This window comes from Entelurus aequoreus, linkage group LG22, assembly GCF_033978785.1.
Source record: "Entelurus aequoreus isolate RoL-2023_Sb linkage group LG22, RoL_Eaeq_v1.1, whole genome shotgun sequence".
Taxonomy (NCBI): Eukaryota; Metazoa; Chordata; class Actinopteri; order Syngnathiformes; family Syngnathidae; genus Entelurus; species Entelurus aequoreus.
In genome coordinates, this window is record NC_084752.1 from 8,807,903 (window position 1) to 8,833,344 (window position 25,442).

Sequence of the window (25,442 nt, forward strand, 5' to 3'; positions counted from 1 at the left end):
ACATCCAATGTCGGACAAGGCGTCCAATGTCTGTCGAACAACGAACCTAACGTCGGACAGTCCGTGTAACGTCAAACAGCTCGTCTAATGTCTGTTTGACGACATGTCCAATGTCGGACAAGGCGTCCAATGTCTGTCGAACAACGAGCCTAACGTCGGACAGTCCGTGTAACGTCAAACAGCTCGTCTAATGTCTGTTTGACGACATGTCCAATGTCGGACAAGGCGTCCAATGTCTGTCGAACAACGAGCCTAACGTCGGACAGTCTATGTAACGTCAAACAGCTCGTCTTATGTATAATGTTTGACAACACATCCAATGTCGGACAAGGCGTCCAATGTCTGTTGAACAACGAGCCTAACGTCGGACAGTCCGTGTAACGTCAAACAGCTCGTCTAATGTCTGTTTGACGACATGTCCGATGTCGGCAACGCATCCGTCCAATGTTGGACAAGGCGTCCAATTTCTGTCGGACAACAAGCCTAACATCGGACAGTCCGTGTAACGTCAAACAGCTCGTCTAATGTCCGTTTGACGACATGTCCAATGTCGGACAAGGCGTCCAATGTCTGTCAGACAACGAGCCTAACATCGGACAGTCTATGTAACGTCAAACAGCTCGTCTTATGTATAATGTTTGACAACACATCCAATGTCGGACAAGGCGTCCAATGTCTGTCGAACAACGAACCTAACGTCGGACAGTCCGTGTAACGTCAAACAGCTCGTCTAATGTCTGTTTGACGACATGTCCAATGTCGGACAAGGCGTCCAATGTCTGTCGAACAACGAGCCTAACGTCGGACAGTCCGTGTAACGTCAAACAGCTCGTCTAATGTCTGTTTGACGACATGTCCAATGTCGGACAAGGCGTCCAATGTCTGTCGAACAACGAGCCTAACGTCGGACAGTCTATGTAACGTCAAACAGCTCGTCTTATGTATAATGTTTGACAACACATCCAATGTCGGACAAGGCGTCCAATGTCTGTTGAACAACGAGCCTAACATCGGACAGTCCGTGTAACGTCAAACAGCTCGTCTAATGTCTGTTTGACGACATGTCCAATGTCGGACAAGGCGTCCAATGTCTGTCAGACAACGAGCCTAACGTCGGACAGTCCGTGTAACGTCAAACAGCTCGTCTAATGTCTGTTTGACGACATGTCCAATGTCGGACAAGGTGTCCAATGTCTGTCAGACAACGAGCCTAACGTCGGACAGTCCGTGTAACGTCAAACAGCTCGTCTAATGTCTGTTTGACGACATGTCCAATGTCGGACAAGGTGTCCAATGTCTGTCGGACAACAAGCCTAACGTCGGACAGTCCGTGTAACGTCAAACAGCTCGTCTAATGTCTGTTTGACGACATGTCCAATGTCGGACAAGGCGTCCAATGTCTGTCAGACAACGAGCCTAACGTCGGACAGTCCGTGTAACGTCAAACAGCTCGTCTAATGTCTGTTTGACGACGTGTCCAATGTCGGCAACGCATCCGTCCAATGTCGGACAAGGCGTCCAATTTCTGTCGGACAACAAGCCTAACATCGGACAGTCCGTGTAACGTCAAACAGCTCGTCTAATGTCTGTTTGATGACATGTCCAATGTCGGAGAAGGCGTTCAATGTCTGTCAGACAACGAGCCTAACATCGGACAGTCCGTGTAACGTCAAACAGCTCGTCTTATGTATAATGTTTGACAACACATCCAATGTCGGACAAGGCGTCCAATGTCTGTCGAACAACGAGCCTAACGTCGGACAGTCCGTGTAACGTCAAACAGCTCGTCTAATGTCTGTTTGACGACTTGTCCAATGTCGGACAAGGTGTCCAATGTCTGTCGGACAACAAGCCTAACGTCGGACAGTCCGTGTAACGTCAAACAGCTCGTCTAATGTCTGTTTGACGACATGTCCAATGTCGGACAAGGCGTCCAATGTCTGTCGGACAACGGGCCTAACGTCGGACAGTCCGTGTAACGTCAAACAGCTCGTCTAATGTCTGTTTGACGACGTGTCCAATGTCGGCAACGCATCCGTCCAATGTCGGACAAGGCGTCCAATTTCTGTCGGACAACAAGCCTAACATCGGACAGTCCGTGTAACGTCAAACAGCTCGTCTAATGTCTGTTTGACGACATGTCCAATGTCGGACAAGGCGTCCAATGTCTGTCAGACAACGAGCCTAACATCGGACAGTCTATGTAACGTCAAACAGCTCGTCTTATGTATAATGTTTGACAACACATCTAATGTCGGACAAGGCGTCCAATGTCTGTCGAACAACGAGCCTAACGTCGGGCAGTCCGTGTAACGTCAAACAGCTCGTCTAATGTCTGTTTGACGACATGTCCAATGTCGGAGAAGGCGTCCAATGTCTGTCTGACATGGGGCGTAACATCGGACAACGGGTGTAACGTCAGACAGCTCGTCTGTCGGACAAGGCGTCTAATGTCTGTCGGACAACGGGCGTAATGTCGGACATGGGGCGTAACTTCGGACAACGGGTGTAACGTCAGACAGCTCGTCTGTCGGACAAGGCGTCTAATGTCTGTCGGACAACGGGCGTAATGTTGGACATGGGGCGTAACATCGGACAACGGGTGTAACGTCAGACAGCTCGTCTGTCGGACAAGGCATCTAATGTCTGTCGGACAACGGGCGTAATGTCGGACATGGGGCGTAACATCGGACAACGGGTGTAACGTCAAACAGCTCGCCTAATGTCTGTTTGACGACATGTCCAATGTCGGAGAAGGCGTCCAATGTCTGTCTGACATGGGGCGTAACATCGGACAACGGGTGTAACGTCAGACAGCTCGTCTGTCGGACAAGGCGTCTAATGTCTGTCGGACAACGGGCGTAATGTCGGACATGGGGCGTAACATCGGACAACGGGTGTAACGTCAGACAGCTCGTCTGTCGGACAAGGCGTCTAATGTCTGTCGGACAACGGGCGTAATGTCGGACATGGGGCGTAACATCGGACAACGGGTGTAACGTCAGACAGCTCGTCTGTCGGACAAGGCGTCTAATGTCTGTCGGACAACGGGCGTAATGTCGGACATGGGGCGTAACATCGGACAACGGGTGTAATGTCAGACAGCTCGTCTGTCGGACAAGGCGTCTAATGTCTGTCGGACAACGGGCGTAACGTCAGACATTGGGCGTAACATCGGACAACGGGTGTAACGTCAGACATGGGGCGTAACATCGGACAACGGGTGTAACGTCAGACAGCTCGTCTGTCGGACAAGGCGTCTAATGTCTGTTGGACATGGGGCGTAACGTCGGACATGGGGCGTAACATCGGACAACGGGTGTAACTTAAGACATGGGGCGTAACATCGGACAACGGGTGTAACGTCAGACATGGGGCGTACCATCGGACAACGGGTGTAACGTCAGACAGCTCGTCTGTCGGACAAGGCGTCTAATGTCTGTCGGACATGGGGCGTAACGTCAGACATGGGGCGTAACATCGGACAACGGGTGTAACGTCAGACATGGGGCGTAACATCGGACAACGGGTGTAACGTCAGACATGGGGCGTAACATCGGACAACGGGTGTAACGTCAGACAGCTCGTCTGTCGGACAAGGCGTCTAATGTCTGTCGGACAGCTCGTCTAATGTCGGACATGGGGCGTAACATCGGACAACGGGTGTAACGTCAGACAGCTCGTCTGTCGGACAAGGCGTCTAATGTCTGTCGGACAGCTCGTCTAATGTTGGACAATCCAACTAAGTGGAACAACAGACTACTTAAAAGTAAGAAAATACAAAAAGAGCAACAAGAAGTTGGTGACCTGTTGATTTTTATTGTGGTGCTCTTCAATAAAACCGTCACGGATTAGGAAATCATTTTAACAGCAAAAAAAAAAAAATCCATCACATTTTGTTACAAAATAGGACATACTGTTTTATTATTTTTATTATTATTATTATTGTTATTAAGTCCACATAAATGAAAAAAGAAAGTTAAAAAAGGTGTGTAACATTCAGGTAGTAAAGTACATTCAGTTCCCCTTTTCCTCGCCATCCAACACACAAAACACAGCAAATGAGGGAGAAAAAAACATTTTTTTTTTTTCATGTTTTACACTCAACAAAAATGACTTTTTATTCTATTTACACCTTCTTCCATCTGTAAATCAGGTGAGATTAAAAAAGGCACAAGTTTCCCTTTTTATTTTTTTTCTTCTAGTTTTTAGTCTTTGAAGTACAATGTAAACATCTCATGCATTAGCAACACTTTTCATCTTACAAAAAAAAAAAGTGTCGGCCGTTTTCTTTTTTTTTTTCCTAGACAAAAGTACTTAAATATTATTTTCCCAGCAAAATAGAATTCTCTCAAAAATACTTTCCCAGTCCTTCTTTTTTTAGGTTCCTTACAAAGGACAGGAAGAAGAAGAACAACAACAAACGTTCCTCCCAATAACGCACAAGGAGCACTTGACTTTCCTTCTTTTATTCACAAATATTCACAATTACATTTTTCCTGGACTGTTGCGCACCCACGCTAGTCGCACCGTGTCGTCGCACAGCTCCTGTGTGCAAAACAACTAACAAGCAGGATATGGCTAATCCCCCGCGGAAAACACACGCCACACGGGAAAGAGGACAGGAGGGGGGCGCTGTAACACTCCTCAGTAGCATCGTCACCCTTTTCTTAGCAGGGGGACTCCAAACAATACCCCGTCATCAACAAGCGCACCTTTTACACTGCCGTAGAGCTCGCTTTTTAGTGGAGTTAAGCGTTCCTGTACATGAAGCACTGCTGAGTATGTGTGGGATGCTAAGCAACTGTACAGTGTGTGTGTGTGTGTGTGTGTGTGCGTGTGTGTGTGTGTGTGTTTGCAGTCTAGCCTACAAGTTGCTGTACAAATGTTTCAGTAGAAATGAAGCACCTCCATGTAAAAAGTAAGACTAAAAACAAGACTATTATTATTGGCGGGACGGAGAGAGACAAAACGACGGCAGAATCCTCTAGAACACAGGTGTCAAACTCAAGGCCCGGGGGTCAGATCTGGCCCGCCACATCATTTTATCTGGCCCGCAAAAAAACCTGGAAAATGTGTCAATAAATTACTTCCTTTTTCTCACTAAATGTAATTAATTTTCTTTGTTCATTTTGACAGAAAAAAAATATGTACTGCTTGTAATTGCATACCTTTTAAACTTTAATAGTATCCAATATTGCAACAAATATTACAGTATATTATCATACTTTCCAAAACATGTTTTTGTCTAAATAAAAATACTTAACATTAGAGCAAACTACCCATTAAATTAATAAAAATTAAAATAAAATGTACGTTGTTCTTTACAGCATATTACTGTAAATTAAAAAAAAAAAAAAAAACTTCTTTTTTTTTTGCGTAAAAGTTTTGTTGACTGAGCTGCCAGTTTTTGACTGTAAAATTTAGGGTTGTTGTTTTTAACTGTGTATTACTGTAAATGGAAAGACGCTACATTTGTTTTTACGGTAAAAAAACAAACTGGCAGCTAAGTTGCCCGAATAAAAAAAGAACTCGTACTGTTTTTCCATGAACAATAAAATGCGAAATTCTGGCAACTAAGCTGCCGGCCATTTACCGTAAAATGTTGTAAAAAGTAAAAAATATTTTCAAGTAAAAAAAAAAAAAAAGAAGAGGATTTTACTGTAAAAATGTATTTTTACAACTTGTTACTGTACCACTGCTTTTTTTACGGAGAGAAAAAAAATCAAAATCAAAATAATAGATTTTATTTGTAAAAAAAAAAAAAGCACTTTACATTGAGTGAACAACCTCAAAGTGCTACAGTGTATTAATTTTTTTTAAAATAAAAAGATAATAAAAAATAAATAAAAATAAAAAACAGCCAAAAAAAAAACAGTGGTACTGTTTTTCCATTTACCATAAAATGTTGTAAAAAGTTAAAAATATTTTCAGGTAAAAAAAAAAGAAAGAAAGGATTTTACTGTAAAAAATGTGTTTTTACAACTTGTTACTGTACCACTGCTTTTTTTACGGAGAGAAAAAAAAAAAAAAAAGATTTTATTTGTAAAAAAAAAAAGCACTTTACATTGAGTAAACAACCTCAAAGGGCTACAGTGTATTAAAAAATTAAATAAAAAGATAATAAAAAATTAATAAAAATAAAAAACAGCCAAAAAAAACCAGTGGTACTGTTTTTCCATTTACCATAAAATGTTGTAAAAAGTAAAAAATATTTTCAATTAAAAAAAGAAAGAATGAGGATTTTACTGTAAAAATGTGTTTTTACAACTTGTTACTGTACCACTGCTTATTTATGGAGAGAAAAAAAATAAAAAGAATAATAATAGATTTTATTTGTAAAAAAAAAGCACTTTACATTGAGTAAACAACCTCAAAGGGCTACAGTGTATTAAAAAATTAAATAAAAAGATAATAAAAAATTAATACAAATAAAAAACAGCCAAAAAAAAAAACAGTGGTACTGTTTTTCCATTTACCATAAAATGTTGTAAAAAGTAAAAAATATTTTCAATTAAAAAAAGAAAGAAAGAGGATTTTACTGTAAAAATGTGTTTTTACAACTTGTTACTGTACCACTGCTTTTTTATGGAGAGAAAAAAAATAAAAATAATAATAATAGATTTTATTTGTAAAAAAAAAAAGCACTTTACATTGAGTAAACAACCTCAAAAATAAATTAAAATAAAAAACAGCCAAATAGCTAAAACTAGTATGCATACATCTAAAAAAGGCCTTTTTTAAAGATGGGTTTTTAAGCCTTTTTTAAAAGCATCCACAGTCTGTGGTGCCCTCAGGTGGTCAGGGAGAGTGTTCCACAGACTGGGAGCGGTGGAGCAGAAAGCCCGGTCTGGTAGTTTAATTGCTAGAATTTTACTGTAAAATGTGTTTTTTTTTGTTTATTTTTAAAGAACATATAGCACTGTTTTTTTTTAATTCTGGCAACTAAGCTGCACATTTTTTTTTACTGTAAAAAATGTTTTCCCTTTTACAGTAATACACCGTTAAACAACAACCGTAGGTTTTGCAATAACTGGCAGCTCGGTCGACAGAATTTTATTGGTAGTTTTTTCCATTTACAGTAATATGCTGTAAAAAAAACAAAACACCGTAATGTAAAAAGATCTATAGTCATTTTTACACTGTATAACTTGCTTTGAAATCATAAGTCAAGTGTTTATTTTGACAGAACCAAATAGTTTGTTGCAATTTTAGATAATATTTAAAGTTTAAAAAGTGTGCAATTTAATGCAGTACACATTGTTTTCTTTGTAAATGGAAAAAAGCGAATACATTGAGTAAGAAAAGATAAAAGTGCTTTATTGACGCGTGTTGTTTCCAGGCCGTGTAAAATGATGCGGCGGGCCAGAGTTTGGCCCCCGGGGGCCTTGAGTTTGACACCTGTAGTCTAAACGGTCTTGATCGGACACTTTTAGTCTCAGGGACTTTTGCATATTAGTTAGAATTGTATGAATGAAGCCCCAAAGGACAAATATTGACGTAAAGGTCCCCGTTAAAAAAAAAAGTGACTTTCATGTCCTTGCAGCTTGAATTGTGACAAAAATCCATCATTTGCCGTTGTTGTTTTGCTCGTTTATTTAGGAGAGGCACTCAAACGCTCGCTTTTTCTCATTTGTGATTTGTTTTTAAACAAAGTAAAAAAAACAACAACTCCTGCCCCTCGCTAGATGAATACGCCCAACACTTTGTAAAAAGGAAAAAAAAAAAGAAAGAGGCTTTGCTACACGTCTTAAAACAAAGTCAGGAGCTCTGCCAACTAAGCTTGGTGTTTATGTTGAAATGTGAGTGTGATGTTAGCACATTAGCGCACACGCTGTAGCTCGGCTAACGCCCGTGTGCGCCTTTATTTCACTGTCTGTTTTAGTTCAAGGAAACCGGTCACTAAAAAAATAATAATTATAATCCATCCATTTTCTACCGCTTGTCCCTCCTTTCTAACTAAAAATGTCGCCAGAGTATAAATAATTGTGGACTTGACTGTAAATGACAAGTTTGCTTTTAATGATAGAGGACATATTGTAATATCATGTAGTAGTAAATCTACTGTATTGTATGTGGGGTTTTCTTATATATACATATTATACATGCATGTGTATATGTATGTATGTATATGTGTATATATGTATATATACATACATATATATGTATATATATATATGTGTATATACTTGTGTGTATATACACACATGTGTATATACACACACATGCATGTGTATATCCACACATATATATATATATATGTGTATATACACACATACATATGTATATATACATGTGTATATACTTGTGTGTATATACACACACAAATGTGTATATACACACACATATATGTGTATATATATATACATACGTATACATATATACATGGATGGATATATACCTACATGTGTGTATATATATGTATATGTATATATATATATATATATATATATATATATATATATGTATATATACATATATATATACATATGTATATATACATATATATATACATATGTATATATATATATATATACATATACATATACATATATATACATATATATATATACATATATATATATATATACATATATATATATATATACATATATATATATATATATATATATACATATACATATATACATATACATATATATATACATACATATATATATACATACATATATATATATATACATATATATATACATACATACATACATGTGTGTATATATACTGTACATGTGTATATTTATATATATATATGTGTGTATATACATATAAATGTGTATATACGTGTATATAAATGTATATATATACATACATATGTATATATATATATATATATATATATATATATATATACATATATATATATACATATATATATATATATATACATATATATATATATATATATACATATACATATATACATATACATACATATATGTATATATACATACATACATACATACATGTGTATATATATACATACATGTGTATATATACATGATATATATACACATATACGTATATGTATATACATACATATATGTGTATATATACATCATATATATACATATATGTGTATACATGTATATATACACATATGTATATATATTTATATATACATGCATATATGTATATATATACATATATGTGTATACACTGTATATATGTATGTATGTATGTATACATGTATGTCTATATACATATATATGTATATATATAAGTATGTGTATATATAAATATACATGTATACACGTGTATATATATACATATACTTACATATAAGTTTATATACATATACTTATATATACATATTATATGTGTATATATATATATATATTTGAAGAAAAATAGCAGGCTGCCAATAACTGCAATATTTGAGAGTTAAAGATAAATAACACTCATTAAGTTCATCAGCCATGTTTTTATTTTTTATCAAAACCAGAATTTAAACGCGTTGAACTCCGAACATATTGTTTATAACCCCACAACAATTCCGAACTCTAAATCGTCCGAGCTGCAGAGTCTCGTGTCTACAAAGTCAAATAAGCGCCGGGGGGGGGGGGTCTATTTGGAGCCGGGTCGGAAAAAAAACATTTGTGGCAAATGTGGCTGTGGGCGACCTCCTGACATGGCTGCCTTTTGACTGTGTGAATGTTGCTACTGAACATTTGTGACGAGCAGCAACTGTACCATGACTGCTGGTTGAAAAGCCGAGTGTATGTGTCACATAAAGGAGAGGTGGATGACAAAGCGTGAATTAGCCCTTGTAGTGGAGCGTGTCTGCCAGCTACATGTTGATATTTGCAAGGAAAGGTGGCGTGTCAGCGGACCACTCGCACATTCTGGTATGGCTTTGTCTCCGAGATGGCGTCTTTGGGGCGCACGGGGAGGGAGGCGGGGCTACGTTTACACGCTTTCGTCGCTCCGACCCTTCGCCCCCGCCCTTCTGGCCTCGGACAAGGACCGACCGGCGGCGTCCTGAGGGGGGGGCGCCCGGATGGCGTCCCTGGGTTTGAGTTCCCGCGTCACTTCTTGTGGAAGTAGATGGTGTGTGTGAGGCCCGACTCCACCTTGGGGATCTGGTCGCTGATGATCTCCACCAGCATGTCGGGGAACTCCACCTTCAAGGCCTGCGACTCTCGGAAGGTGTAGAAGCAGAAGTCCAACAGGTTCCCCACCAGCTGCCGCAAACACAAGCACAAGGTCAGCTCCGCCTCTTTTATATGCGATACAGAGCAGGAGGCGCTACTTTTCACGCCCGGTCGCAGACTAAGTCGGACTGCCTCGGAGTAATGTTAGGAATTTCCAAGAAGAAAACGCTCAAAAGTACAGTAAGGTTTCACTATTCAAAATGTGCTAGCTCGATGCTAATTTACATTGGATTTGTCATAGTCATGCTACAGGTTAGCATTAGCAATTTCGCATGGCAATTTTTTTTATCACGCAACAACAACAAAAACTCAGCAAAATGGCAAAGATTACTCCCTGACTAGGCAACATAGAGTAGTCCATACACTAAAGCCAGCTCACATATTGGAAGTCGACTGTATAAAACTTGCAAATGACACTCAAAAATGAACAATAAAACACTGAATATTAACAACATATGAAATCACTCCTCTTTTACGCGGCATTTACAATATTAACTATGAACAATAAAACACTGAATATTAACAACATATGAAATCACTCCTCTTTTACGCGGCATTTACAATATTAACTATGAACAATAAAACACTGAATATTAACAACATATGAAATCACTCCTCTTTTACGCGGCATTTACAATATTAACTATGAACAATAAAACACTGAATATTAACAACATATGAACATCGCTTCTCTTTTACGTGGGATTTACAATATTAACTATGAACAATAAAACACTGAATATTAACAACATATGAACATCGCTCCTCTTTTACGTGGGATTTACAATATTAACTATGAGCAATAAAACACTGAATATTAACAACATCACTCCTCTTTTACGCAGGATTTACAATATTAACTATGAACGATAAAACACTGAATATTAACAACATATGAACATCACTCCTCTTTTACACGGGATTTACAATATTAACTATGAACAATAAAACACTGAATATTAACAACATATGAACATTGCTCCTCTTTTATGTGGGATTTACAATATTAACTATGAACAATAAAACACTGAATATTAACAACATATGAACATAGCTCCTCTTTTACGTGGGATTTACAATATTAACTATGAACAATAAAACACTGAATATTAACAACATCAGTCCTCTTTTACGCAGGATTTACAATATTAACTATGAACGATAAAACACTGAATATTAACAACATATGAACATCACTCCTTTTACACGGGATTTACAATATTAACTATGGACAATAAAACACTGAATATTAACAACATATGAACATCACTCCTCTTTTACACGGGATTTACAATATTAACTATGAACAATAAAAAACTGAATATTAACAACATATGAACATCGCTCCTCTTTTTTACGTGGGATTTACAATATTAACTATGAACAATAAAACACTGAATATTAACAACATATGAACATCGCTCCTCTTTTACGTGGGATTTACAATATTAACTATGAACAATAAAACACTGAATATTAACAACATATGAACATCGCTCCTCTTTTACGTGGGATTTACAATATTAACTATGAGCAATAAAACACTGAATATTAACAACATCACTCCTCTTTTACGCAGGATTTACAATATTAACTATGAACGATAAAACACTGAATATTAACAACATATGAACATCACTCCTCTTTTACACGGGATTTACAATATTAACTATGAACAATAAAACACTGAATATTAACAACATATGAACATCGCTCCTCTTTTACGTGGGATTTACAATATTAACTATGAACAATAAAACACTGAATATTAACAACATATGAACATTGCTCCTCTTTTATGTGGGATTTACAATATTAACTATGAACAATAAAACACTGAATATTAACAACATATGAACATTGCTCCTCTTTTACGTGGGATTTACAATATTAACTATGAACAATAAAACACTGAATATTAAAAACATATGAACATAGCTCCTCTTTTACGTGGGATTTACAATATTAACTATGAACAATAAAACACTGAATATTAACAACATATGAACATCGCTCCTCTTTTACGTGGGATTTACAATATTAACTATTAACAATAAAACACTGAATATTAACAACATATGAACATCGCTCCTCTTTTACGTGGGATTTACAATATTAACTATGAACAATAAAACACTGAATATTAACAACATATGAACATCACTCCTCTTTTACACGGGATTTACAATATTAACTATGAACAATAAAACACTGAATATTAACAACATATGAACATTGCTCCTCTTTTATGTGGGATTTACAATATTAACTATGAACAATAAAACACTGAATATTAACAACATATGAACATTGCTCCTCTTTTACGTGGGATTTACAATATTAACTATGAACAATAAAACACTGAATATTAAAAACATATGAACATAGCTCCTCTTTTACGTGGGATTTACAATATTAACTATGAACAATAAAACACTGAATATTAACAACATCACTCCTCTTTTACGCAGGATTTACAATATTAACTATGAACGATAAAACACTGAATATTAACAACATATGAACATCACTCCTCTTTTACGTGGGATTTACAATATTAACTATTAACAATAAAACACTGAATATTAACAACATATGAACATCGCTCCTCTTTTACGTGGGATTTACAATATTAACTATGAACAATAAAACACTGAATATTAACAACATATGAACATCGCTCCTCTTTTACGTGGGATTTACAATATTAACTATTAACAATAAAACACTGAATATTAACAACATATGAACATCGCTCCTCTTTTACGTGGGATTTACAATATTAACTATGAACAATAAAACACTGAATATTAACAACATATGAACATCACTCCTCTTTTACACAGGATTTACAATATTAACTATGAACAATAAAACACTGAATATTAACAACATATGAACATTGCTCCTCTTTTATGTGGGATTTACAATATTAACTATGAACAATAAAACACTGAATATTAACAACATATGAACATCACTCTTTTACGTGGTATTTACAATATTAACTATGAACGATAAAACACTGAATGTTAACAACATATGAACATCGCTCCTCTTTTACGCGGGATTTACAATATTAACTATGAACAATAAAACACTGAATATTAACAACATATGAACATCACTCCTCTTTTACGTGGGATTTACAATATTAACTATTAATAAAACACTGAATATTAACAACATATGAATATAGCTCCTCTTTTACGTGGGATTTACAATATTAACTATGAGCAATAAAACACTGAATATTAACAACATATGAACATCGCTCCTCTTTTACGCAGGATTTACAATATTAACTATGAACAATAAAACACTGAATATTAACAACATATGAACATCGCTCCTCTTTTTTACGTGGGATTTACAATATTAACTATGAACGATAAAACACTGAATATTAACAACATATGGACATTGCTCCTCTTTTATGTGGGATTTACAATATTAACTATGAGCAATAAAACACTGAATATTAACAACATATGAACATCACTCCTCTTTTACGCAGGATTTACAATATTAACTATGAACAATAAAACACTGAATATTAACAACATATGAACATCGCTCCTCTTTTTTACGTGGGATTTACAATATTAACTATGAACGATAAAACACTGAATATTAACAACATATGGACATTGCTCCTCTTTTATGTGGGATTTACAATATTAACTATTAGCAATAAAACACTGAATATTAACAACATATGAACATCGCTCCTCTTTTATGTGGGATTTACAATATTAACTATGAACAATAAAACACTGAATATTAACAACATATGAACATCACTCCTCTTTTACGCGGGGACTTACAATATTAACTATTAACAATAAAACACTGAATATTAACAGCATATGAACATCACTCCTCTTTTACGTGGGATTTACAATATTAACTATGAACAATAAAAAACTAAATATTAACAACATATGAACCTCACTCCTCTTTTACGCGGGATTTATAATAACTACGAACGATAAAACACTGAATATTAACAACATATGAACATCGCTCCTGTTTTACGTGGGATTTACAATATTAACTATGAACAATAAAACACTGAATATTAACAACATATGAACATCGCTCCTCTTTTATGTGGGATTTACAATATTAACTATGAACAATAAAACACTGAATATTAACAAAATCGCTCCTCTTTTCTGTGGGATTTACAATATTAACTATGAACAATAAAACACTGAATATTAACAACATATGAACATCGCTCCTCTTTTACGTGGGATTTACAATATTAACTATGAACAATAAAACACTGAATATTAACAACATCACTCCTCTTTTACGCAGGATTTACAATATTAACTATGAACGATAAAACACTGAATATTAACAACATATGAACATCACTCCTCTTTTACACGGGATTTACAATATTAACTATGGACAATAAAACACTGAATATTAACAACATATGAACATCACTCCTCTTTTACACGGGATTTACAATATTAACTATGAACGATAAAACACTGAATATTAACAACATCGCTCCTCTTTTACGCGGGATTTACAATATTAACTATGAACAATAAAACACTGAATATTAACAACATATGAACATCACTCCTCTTTTACGTGGGATTTACAATATTAACTATTAATAAAACACTGAATATTAACAACATATGAATATAGCTCCTCTTTTACGTGGGATTTACAATATTAACTATTAATAAAACACTGAATATTAACAACATATGAATATAGCTCCTCTTTTACGTGGGATTTACAATATTAACTATGAGCAATAAAACACTGAATATTAACAACATATGAACATCGCTCCTCTTTTACGTGGGATTTACAATATTAACTATTAACAATAAAACACTGAATATTAACAACATATGAACATCGCTCCTCTTTTACGTGGGATTTACAATATTAACTATGAACAATAAAACACTGAATATTAACAACATATGAACATCACTCCTCTTTTACACGGGATTTACAATATTAACTATGAACAATAAAACACTGAATATTAACAACATATGAACATCGCTCCTCTTTTTTACGTGGGATTTACAATATTAACTATGAACGATAAAACACTGAATATTAACAACATATGAACATCACTCCTCTTTTACGTGGTATTTACAATATTAACTATGAACGATAAAACACTGAATATTAACAACATCGCTCCTCTTTTACGCGGGATTTACAATATTAACTATGAACAATAAAACACTGAATATTAACAACATATGAACATCACTCCTCTTTTACGTGGGATTTACAATATTAACTATTAATAAAACACTGAATATTAACAACATATGAATATAGCTCCTCTTTTACGTGGGATTTACAATATTAACTATTAATAAAACACTGAATATTAACAACATATGAACATCGCTCCTCTTTTACGTGGGATTTACAATATTAACTATGAGCAATAAAACACTGAATATTAACAACATATGAACATCGCTCCTCTTTTACGCAGGATTTACAATATTAACTATGAACAATAAAACACTGAATATTAACAACATATGAACATCGCTCCTCTTTTACGTGGGATTTACAATATTAACTATGAACAATAAAACACTGAATATTAACAACATATGAACATCGCTCCTCTTTTACGTGGGATTTACAATATTAACTATGAACAATAAAACACTGAATATTAACAACATATGAACATCACTCCTCTTCTACGTGGGATTTACAATATTAACTATGAACAATAAAACACAATGACACTAAGACACTACACACGGGTGGTGGTCACTTACATGATGCATGGCGTCTAGCAGCTTGGTGAGCTGGAAGAAGCGCTGCCAGGTTTGGCCCGAGTTGTTGGTCGCTTTCCCCACGGAACGCCGGAGCTCTTTGATGTAATTGACTCGCATCTCTTCGAACGCCGCCTGGTTCTTCAGACCCTCTTTGGGAACTGGAGAGGGGGGGGGTAAGCAGATTTCACAGTCAATGATGCAGCTTTCTTACTTACAATGACATCAGAGTCAGACTTATTGGTATGTTCAACACACAAAACATTAGCATGACAACGTAAGAAAAGTTAGCATACACCTTAGGCAGCGCCAAGTGTCAAAATCCACGATTTTTAGGTGTAAACAGATAAAATTAGCCAAAATTTTAGCATGCTAACATTAGCATCCTAACATAGAAGTTGACATACTTCTAGGATGGCGCTAAGTATCGAAATCCATGGTTTTTAGGGTTGAACATACAGTAGTTAAAGTGTTAGCATTAAAAATTAACATGCTAACTTTAGCATGATGACATATAAAAAGTTAGCGTACTTCTAAGATGGCGGCAAGTATCAAAATCCAAGATTTTTAAGGTTAAACATACAAAAGTAGCTAAAATGCTAGCATTGAACATAAACATGCTAACATAGAAGTTAGCATAAATCTAAGACGGCGCCAAGTATGAAAATCCATGATTTTTAAGGTTAAACATACAACAGTAGCTAAACAGCTAGACTGCTAGACAGCTAGACTTAAGAAATTATTTATATTATTCACAAGTGAATAATGCTGTATAATAGAATGTATTTATATTATTCACACATGAATAATGCTGTATAATAGACTGTATTTATATTATTCACATGTGAATAATGCTGTATAATAGAATGTATTTATATTATTCACACATGAATAATGCTGTATAATAGACTGTATTTATATTATTCACATGTGAATAATGCTGTATAACAGACTGTATTTATATTATTCACATGTGAATAATGCTGTATAATAGACTGTATTTATATTATTCACATGTGAATAATGCTGTATAATAGACTGTATTTATATTATTCACATGTGAATAATCCTGTATAATAGACTATTTATATTATTCACATGTGAATAATGCTGTATAACAGAATGTATTTATATTATTCACACATGAATAATGCTGTATAATAGACTGTATTTATGTTATTCACATGTGAATAATGCTGTATAATAGAATGTATTTATATTATTCACACATGAATAATGCTGTATAATAGACTGTATTTATATTATTCACATATTAATAATGCTGTATAATAGACTGTATTTGTTATTCACATGTGAATAATGCTGTATAATAGACTGTATTTATATTATTCACACGTGAATAATGTTGTATAATAGACAGTATTTATATTATTCACATGTGAATAATGCTGTATAATACTGTATTTTTAAATTAAAGTACCAATGATTGTCACACACACACTAGGTGTGGTGAAATTTGTCCTCTGCATTTGACCCATCCCCTTGATCACCCCCTGGGAGGTGAGGGGAGCAGTGGGCAGCAGCGTAGCCGCGCCCGGGAATCATTTTGGTGATTTAACCCCCAATTCCAACCCTTTTATTATTCACATGTGAATAATGCTGTATAATAGACTGTATTTGTTATTCACATGTGAATAATTCTGTATAATAGAATGTATTTATATTATTCACACATGAATAATGCTGTATAATAGACTGTATTTATATTATTCACATGTGAATAATGCTGTATAATAGACTGTATTTATATTACTCACATGTGAATAATGCTGTATAATAGACTGTATTTATATTATTCACACATGAATAATGCTGTATAATAGACTGTATTTATGTTATTCACATGTGAATAATGCCGTATAATAGACTGTATTTGTTATTCACATGTGAATAATGCTGTATAATAGAATGTATTTATATTATTCACACATGAATAATGCTGTATAATAGACTGTATTTATATTATTCACATGTGAATAATGCTGTATAATAGACTGTATTTATATTATTCACATGTGAATAATGCTGTATAATAGACTGTATTTATATTATTCACATGTGAATAATGCTGTATAATAGACTGTATTTATATTATTCACATGTGAATAATGCTGTATAATAGACTGTATTTATATTACTCACATGTGAATAATGCTGTATAATAGACTGTATTTATATTATTCACACATGAATAATGCTGTATAATAGACTGTATTTATGTTATTCACATGTGAATAATGCCGTATAATAGACTGTATTTGTTATTCACATGTGAATAATGCTGTATAATAGACTGTATTTATATTATTCACATGTGAATAATGCTGTATAATAGACTGTATTTATATTATTCACATGTGAATAATGCTGTATAATAGAATGTATTTATATTATTCACACATGAATAATGCTGTATAATAGACTGTATTTATAATATTCACATGTGAATAATGCTGTATAATAGACTGTATTTATATTATTCACATGTGAATAATGCTGTATAATAGACTGTATTTATATTATTCACATGTGAATAATGCTGTATAATAGACTGTATTTATATTACTCACATGTGAATAATGCTGTATAATAGACTGTATTTATATTATTCACACATGAATAATGCTGTATAATAGACTGTATTTATGTTATTCACATGTGAATAATGCCGTATAATAGACTGTATTTGTTATTCACATGTGAATAATGCTGTATAATAGAATGTATTTATATTATTCACATGTGAATAATGCTGTATAATAGACTGTATTTATATTACTCACATGTGAATAATGCTGTATAATAGACTGTATTTATATTATTCACACATGAATAATGCCGTATAATAGACTGTATTTGTTATTCACATGTGAATAATGCTGTATAATAGAATGTATTTATATTATTCACACATGAATAATGCTGTATAATAGACTGTATTTATATTATTCACATGTGAATAATGCTGTATAATAGACTGTAATTATATTATTCACATGTGAATAATGCTGTATAATAGAATGTATTTATATTATTCACATGTGAATAATGTTGTATAATAGACTGTATTTATATTATTCACATGTGAATAATGCGGTATAATACTGTATTTTTATATTATTCACATGTGAATAATGCTGTATAATAGAATGTATTTATATTATTCACACATGAATAATGCTGTATAATAGACTGTATTTATATTATTCACATGTGAATAATGCTGTATAATAAACTGTATTTATATTATTCACATGTGAATAATGCTGTATAATAGACTGTATTTATATTACTCACATGTGAATAATGCTGTATAATAGACTGTATTTATATTATTCACACATGAATAATGCTGTATAATAGACTGTATTTATGTTATTCACATGTGAATAATGCCGTATAATAGACTGTATTTGTTATTCACATGTAAATAATGCTGTATAATAGAATGTATTTATATTATTCACACATGAATAATGCTGTATAATAGACTGTATTTATATTATTCACATGTGAATAATGCTGTATAATAGACTGTAATTATATTATTCACATGTGAATAATGCTGTATAATAGAATGTATTTATATTATTCACACATGAATAATGCTGTATAATAGACTGTATTTATATTATTCACATGTGAATAATGTTTTATAATAGACTGTATTTATATTATTCACATGTGAATAATGCTGTATAATACTGTATTTTTATATTATTCACATGTGAATAATGCTGTATAATAGAATGTATTTATATTATTCACACATGAATAATGCTGTATAATAGACTGTATTTATGTTATTCACATGTGAATAATGCTGTATAATAGACTGTATTTATATTATTCACATGTGAATAATGCTGTATAATAGACTATATTTATATTATTCACATGTGAATAATGCTGTATAATAGACTGTATTTATATTATTCACATGTGAATAATGCTGTATAATAGACTATATTTATATTATTCACATGTAAATAATGCTGTATAATAGACTGTATTTATGTTATTCACATGTGAATAATGCTGTACAATAGACTGTATTTATATTATTTACATGTGAAAAATTCTGTATAATAGACTGTATTTATATTCACATGTGAATAATGCTGTATAATAGACTGTATTTATATTATTCACATGTGAATAATGCTGTATAATAGACTGTATTTATATTATTCACATGTAAAAAATACCTAAGTGTTTATTGTTTATTGTGAGCGAACTGTGGTGCTGAATTTCTCCCAGGGATCAATAAAGTACTTTCTATTCTATTCTATTCCTACATTGTTTCTTATGGAGAAATGTGCTTCAATATACAAACTTTCCCATTTAAGAACCCTGTCCTAGACGTTCCACTCTATTACTTTTCATGTCCTTTTTTTTCTCATTAAAGAAGTTCATCCATGTTCTTTTGTTTTGTTTCAGGATGAAACACAGACAGGTGTCAGTAGACTTAGAATAAGTTTGTAGCAAAGTTCCAACACGTCCTCTGACAGACTGTGTGCACGCTCAAGCAGAAAGTGGCAACGTGTTGACATCTTTCACAGCCAGCGACTAATGAAGAGTTCATCTACACGGAAGGAAATGTTCTCCTGTGGCCACCAAAGTGTCAGTGACACATCCAACACGCTACCTTTGTCTACTCTTTCATCACTTCCTGTCTGCATGCATTCTGCCAATAGCTGCTAAGTTGTACAGCAGGGGTGGCCAGATCATTATTAAGAAAAAACGACCGACAGGAAGGCGAGAAACAATTTTTATTTCAACAGACTCTGGCGCCGTACCTGTCGTCAAAACTCCAAAGACCGACAGCACAGTTGCACAATAAAAGCTCTGCTTCATCCTGCCTGCGCTAACAAAATAAGAGTCTCAGAAAGCTGGCGTGCACAAGCTAGCAAGCTACGGAGTTTGCCGACCATATGTATTTCTTGTAAAGTGTATACAAAGGAGTACGGAAGCTGGACAAATAAGATGGCAAAAACCAACCACTTTCATGTGGTATTGGACAGAAAGGAGGACTTTTTTTCTCCTCCATTTGAAAATGCCGACGTTATCAGCACCACTGTCTGATTCCAATCAATGCAAGTCATCAGAATCAGGTAATACACCAACTTATATTCTTGTCTTCATGAAAGAAAGGAATCTATATGTGTTAAACATGCTTGTATTATCATCAAACACCTTTAACTTGTTAACAATATTAACTATGTGTTAAACATGCTTGTATTATCATCAAACACCTTTAACTTGTTAACAATATTAACTATATATGTTAAACATGCTTGCATTATCATCAAACACCTTTAACTTGTTAATATTAACTATATGTGTTAAACATGCTTGCATTATCTTTAAACACCTTTAACTTGTTAACAATATTAACTATATGTGTTAAACATGCTTGCATTATCTTTAAACACCTTTAACTTGTTAACAATATTAACTATATGTATTAAACATGCTTGTATTATCTTTAAACACCTTTAACTTGTTAACAATATTAACTATATGTATTAAACATGCTTGTATTATCTTTAAACACCTTTAACTTGTTAACAATATTAACTATATGTGTTAAACATGCTTGCATTATCTTTAAACACCTTTAACTTGTTAACAATATTAACTATATGTGTTAAACATGCTTGTATTATCATCAAACACCTTTAACTTGTTAACAATATGTGTTAAACATGCTTGCATTATCATCAAACACCTTTAACTTGTTAACAATATTAACTATATATGTTAAACATGCTTGCATTATCTTTAAACACCTTTAACTTGTTAACAATATTAACTATATGTGTTAAACATGCTTGCATTATCTTTAAACACCTTTAACTTGTTAACAATATTAACTATATGTGTTAAACATGCTTGTATTATCTTTAAACACCTTTAACTTGTTAACAATATTAACTATATGTGTTAAACATGCTTGTATTATCTTTAAACACCTTTAACTTGTTAACAATATTAACTATATGTGTTAAACATGCTTGTATTATCTTTAAACACCTTTAACTTGTTAACAATATTAACTATATGTGTTAAACATGCTTGCATTATCTTTAAACACCTTTAACTTGTTAACAATATTAACTATATGTGTTAAACATGCTTGCATTATCTTTAAACGCCTTTAACTTGTTAACAATATTAACTATATGTGTTAAACATGCTTGTATTATCTTTAAACACCTTTAACTTGTTAACAATATTAAGTATATGTGTTAAACATGCTTGCATTATCTTTAAACGCCTTTAACTTGTTAACAATATTAACTATATGTGTTAAACATGCTTGTATTATCTTTAAACACCTTTAACTTGTTAACAATATTAACTATATGTATTAAACATTCTTGTATTATCATTAAACACCTTTAATTTATTAACAATATTAACTATATATGTTAAACATGCTTGCATTATCATTAAACACCTTTAACTTGTTAACAAAAACATATATTTCATAAATAAGTAAATATAAATTATATATATGAATGAGGTAGATCCCCGCGACTTGATCAATTGAAAAGTAGCTCGCCTGCAGAAAAAGTGTGAGCACCCCTGCTCTAAAGAGTTTCTGTCTTCACAATAAAAGCGCTGCTCCATCCTGCCTGCGTTAACAAAGTAAGAGTTTCGGAAAGCTGGCGCAAGCAAGCTACGGAGTTTGCTGTCAAAACTCTACAGACCGACTGCGCGGTTCCTCTCTTCACAATAAAAGCGCTGCTCCATCCTGCCTGCACTAACACAATAAAAGTCTCAGAGAGCTAGCAAGCTACAGAGTTTTCTGTCAAAACTCTAAAGACCGACTGCGCAGTTCCTGTCTTCACAATAAAAGCGCTGGTCCATCCTGCCTGCGCTAACAAAATAAGAGTCTCGGAAAGGAGGACTTTTTTTCTCCTCCGTTTGAAAATGTGGAGGTTATCATCACTACTGTCTGATTCCAATCAATGCAAGTCATCACAATCATACCAACTTATATTCTTGTCTTCATGAAAGAAAGCAATGTTAAACATGCTTGTATTAACATGAAACACCTTCAACTTGTTCACCTCTCTTTCATAAATAAATCAATGTAAGTGATAAATATGACTGAGGTAGTGTGTGTGTGTGTGTGTGTGTGAGAGACTGAAAGTAAGTCTTACTTGTGCTGAGGAGCAGCAGCACCTTCATGGACAGGAACTCGTCGTAGGTGAGCTGCAGTCGAACAAACTCCTGGCTCACCTGTCTCATACCCAGACACAGGTGGTACATGGCCGACTGCTGCATGCGCTCCCTGCAAAGTCCACATGCAGGATTAGTTCTTTGGCTTTTAACATGAAAAAATAATTTAAAAAAAATAAATATTATATATATATATATATATATATATATATATATATATATATATATATATATATATATATATATATATATATATATATATATATATATATATACATATATATATACGTATATATATATATATATACGTATATATATATATATATACGTATATATATATATATAAATATATGTATATATATATATATATATATATATATATATATATATATATACGTATATATATATATATATACACGTATATATATATATACGTATATATATACGTATATATATATATACATATATTTATATATATATATATACGTATATATATATATATATATACGTATATATACATATATATATGTATATATATATATATATATATACGTATATATATATATATAAATATATGTATATATATATATATATATATATATATATATATATATATATACGTATATATATGTATATACGTATATATATATATACGTATATATATATATACGTATATATATATATGTATATATATATATATATATATATATATACGTATATATATATATACGTATATATATATATATACGTATATATACGTATATATATATATATGTATGTATATATATATATATATATATACTGTATATATATATACGTATATATACGTATATATATATATATGTATGTATATATATATATATATATATACTGTATATATATATATGTATGTATATATATATATATATATATATATATATATATATATATATATATATATATACTGTATATATATATATGTATGTATATATATATATATATATATATATATATATATATATATATATATATATATATATATATATATATATATATATATATATATATATATATATATATATATATATATATATATACTGTATATATATATATATACACTACCGTTCAAAAGTTTGGGGTCACCCAAACAATTTTGTGGAATAGCCTTCATTTCTAAGAACAAGAATAGACTGTCGAGTTTCAGATGAAAGTTCTCTTTTTCTGGCCATTTTGAGCGTTTAATTGACCCCACAAATGTGATGCTCCAGAAACTCAATCTGCTCAAAGGAAGGTCGGTTTTGTAGCTTCTGTAACGAGCTAAACTGTTTTCAGATGTGTGAACATGATTGCACAAGGGTTTTCTAATCATCAATTAGCCTTCTGAGCCAATGAGCAAACACATTGTACCATTAGAACACTGGAGTGATAGTTGCTGGAAATGGGCCTCTATACACCTATGTAGATATTGCACCAAAAACCAGACATTTGCAGCTAGAATAGTCATTTACCACATTAGCAATGTATAGAGTGTATTTCTTTAAAGTTAAGACTAGTTTAAAGTTATCTTCATTGAAAAGTACAGTGCTTTTCCTTCAAAAATAAGGACATTTCAATGTGACCCCAAACTTTTGAACGGTAGTGTGTATATACATATATATATATATATATATATATATATATATATATATATATATATATATATATATATATATATATATATATATATATATATATATATATATATATATATATATATATATATATATATATATATGTTTGACTCACTGGCAATCATGGCTTTCAATTGGCACCATCTTAGAAATAAGTCCCTTTTTTCTGTAGTCATACTAATGTTAGCATGCTAACGTTTTATGCTAGTATTTTAGCTCATTTTTGATTAGTTCAAACTGAAACATAATGGCTTTTGATAGTTAGCACCATTTTGAAAACTATGCTAAATTTTGTCATGCTATCATACTATAATGTTTTATGCTAGTGTTTTTGCTCATTTTATTCGTTTAAACCTCAAATTCATGGCTTTTAGTACTTGGCACCATCTTAGAAGTATGTTAACTTCTTCTATGTCGGCATGCTAATGTTTTATGCTGGCAATTCTGCTAATATATATAAAAATACATGGCTTTCGGTTGGCACCATTTTAGAAGTGTGTAGTAAATAACTTTTTGTATGTTCATGCTAATACTCGAGCTAATTTGATTAGTTTAAACTAAAAAAAACATGGATTTTCATAGTTGGCGCCATCTTATAAACATGGGTAGATGGA

At 32.7% G+C, this 25,442-nt stretch overlaps 1 protein-coding gene across 1 annotated transcript in view; it reads right to left on the bottom strand.

Moving 5' to 3' along the window:
* Positions 1–9,427: 9,427 nt before the first annotated feature.
* Positions 9,428–25,442, bottom strand: part of LOC133639568 (mineralocorticoid receptor-like) — a 66,347-nt gene continuing 50,332 nt past the window's right edge. Inside the window, exons 5-7 of the mRNA XM_062032990.1 lie at positions 23,161–23,291; positions 15,971–16,128; positions 9,428–10,202 (exon numbers count right to left, since the gene is read on the bottom strand). Of these exons, the coding sequence (XP_061888974.1) occupies positions 10,047–10,202; positions 15,971–16,128; positions 23,161–23,291 (445 nt within the window). The 3' untranslated portion in view covers positions 9,428–10,046. The remainder of the gene's footprint in view (positions 10,203–15,970; positions 16,129–23,160; positions 23,292–25,442) is intronic.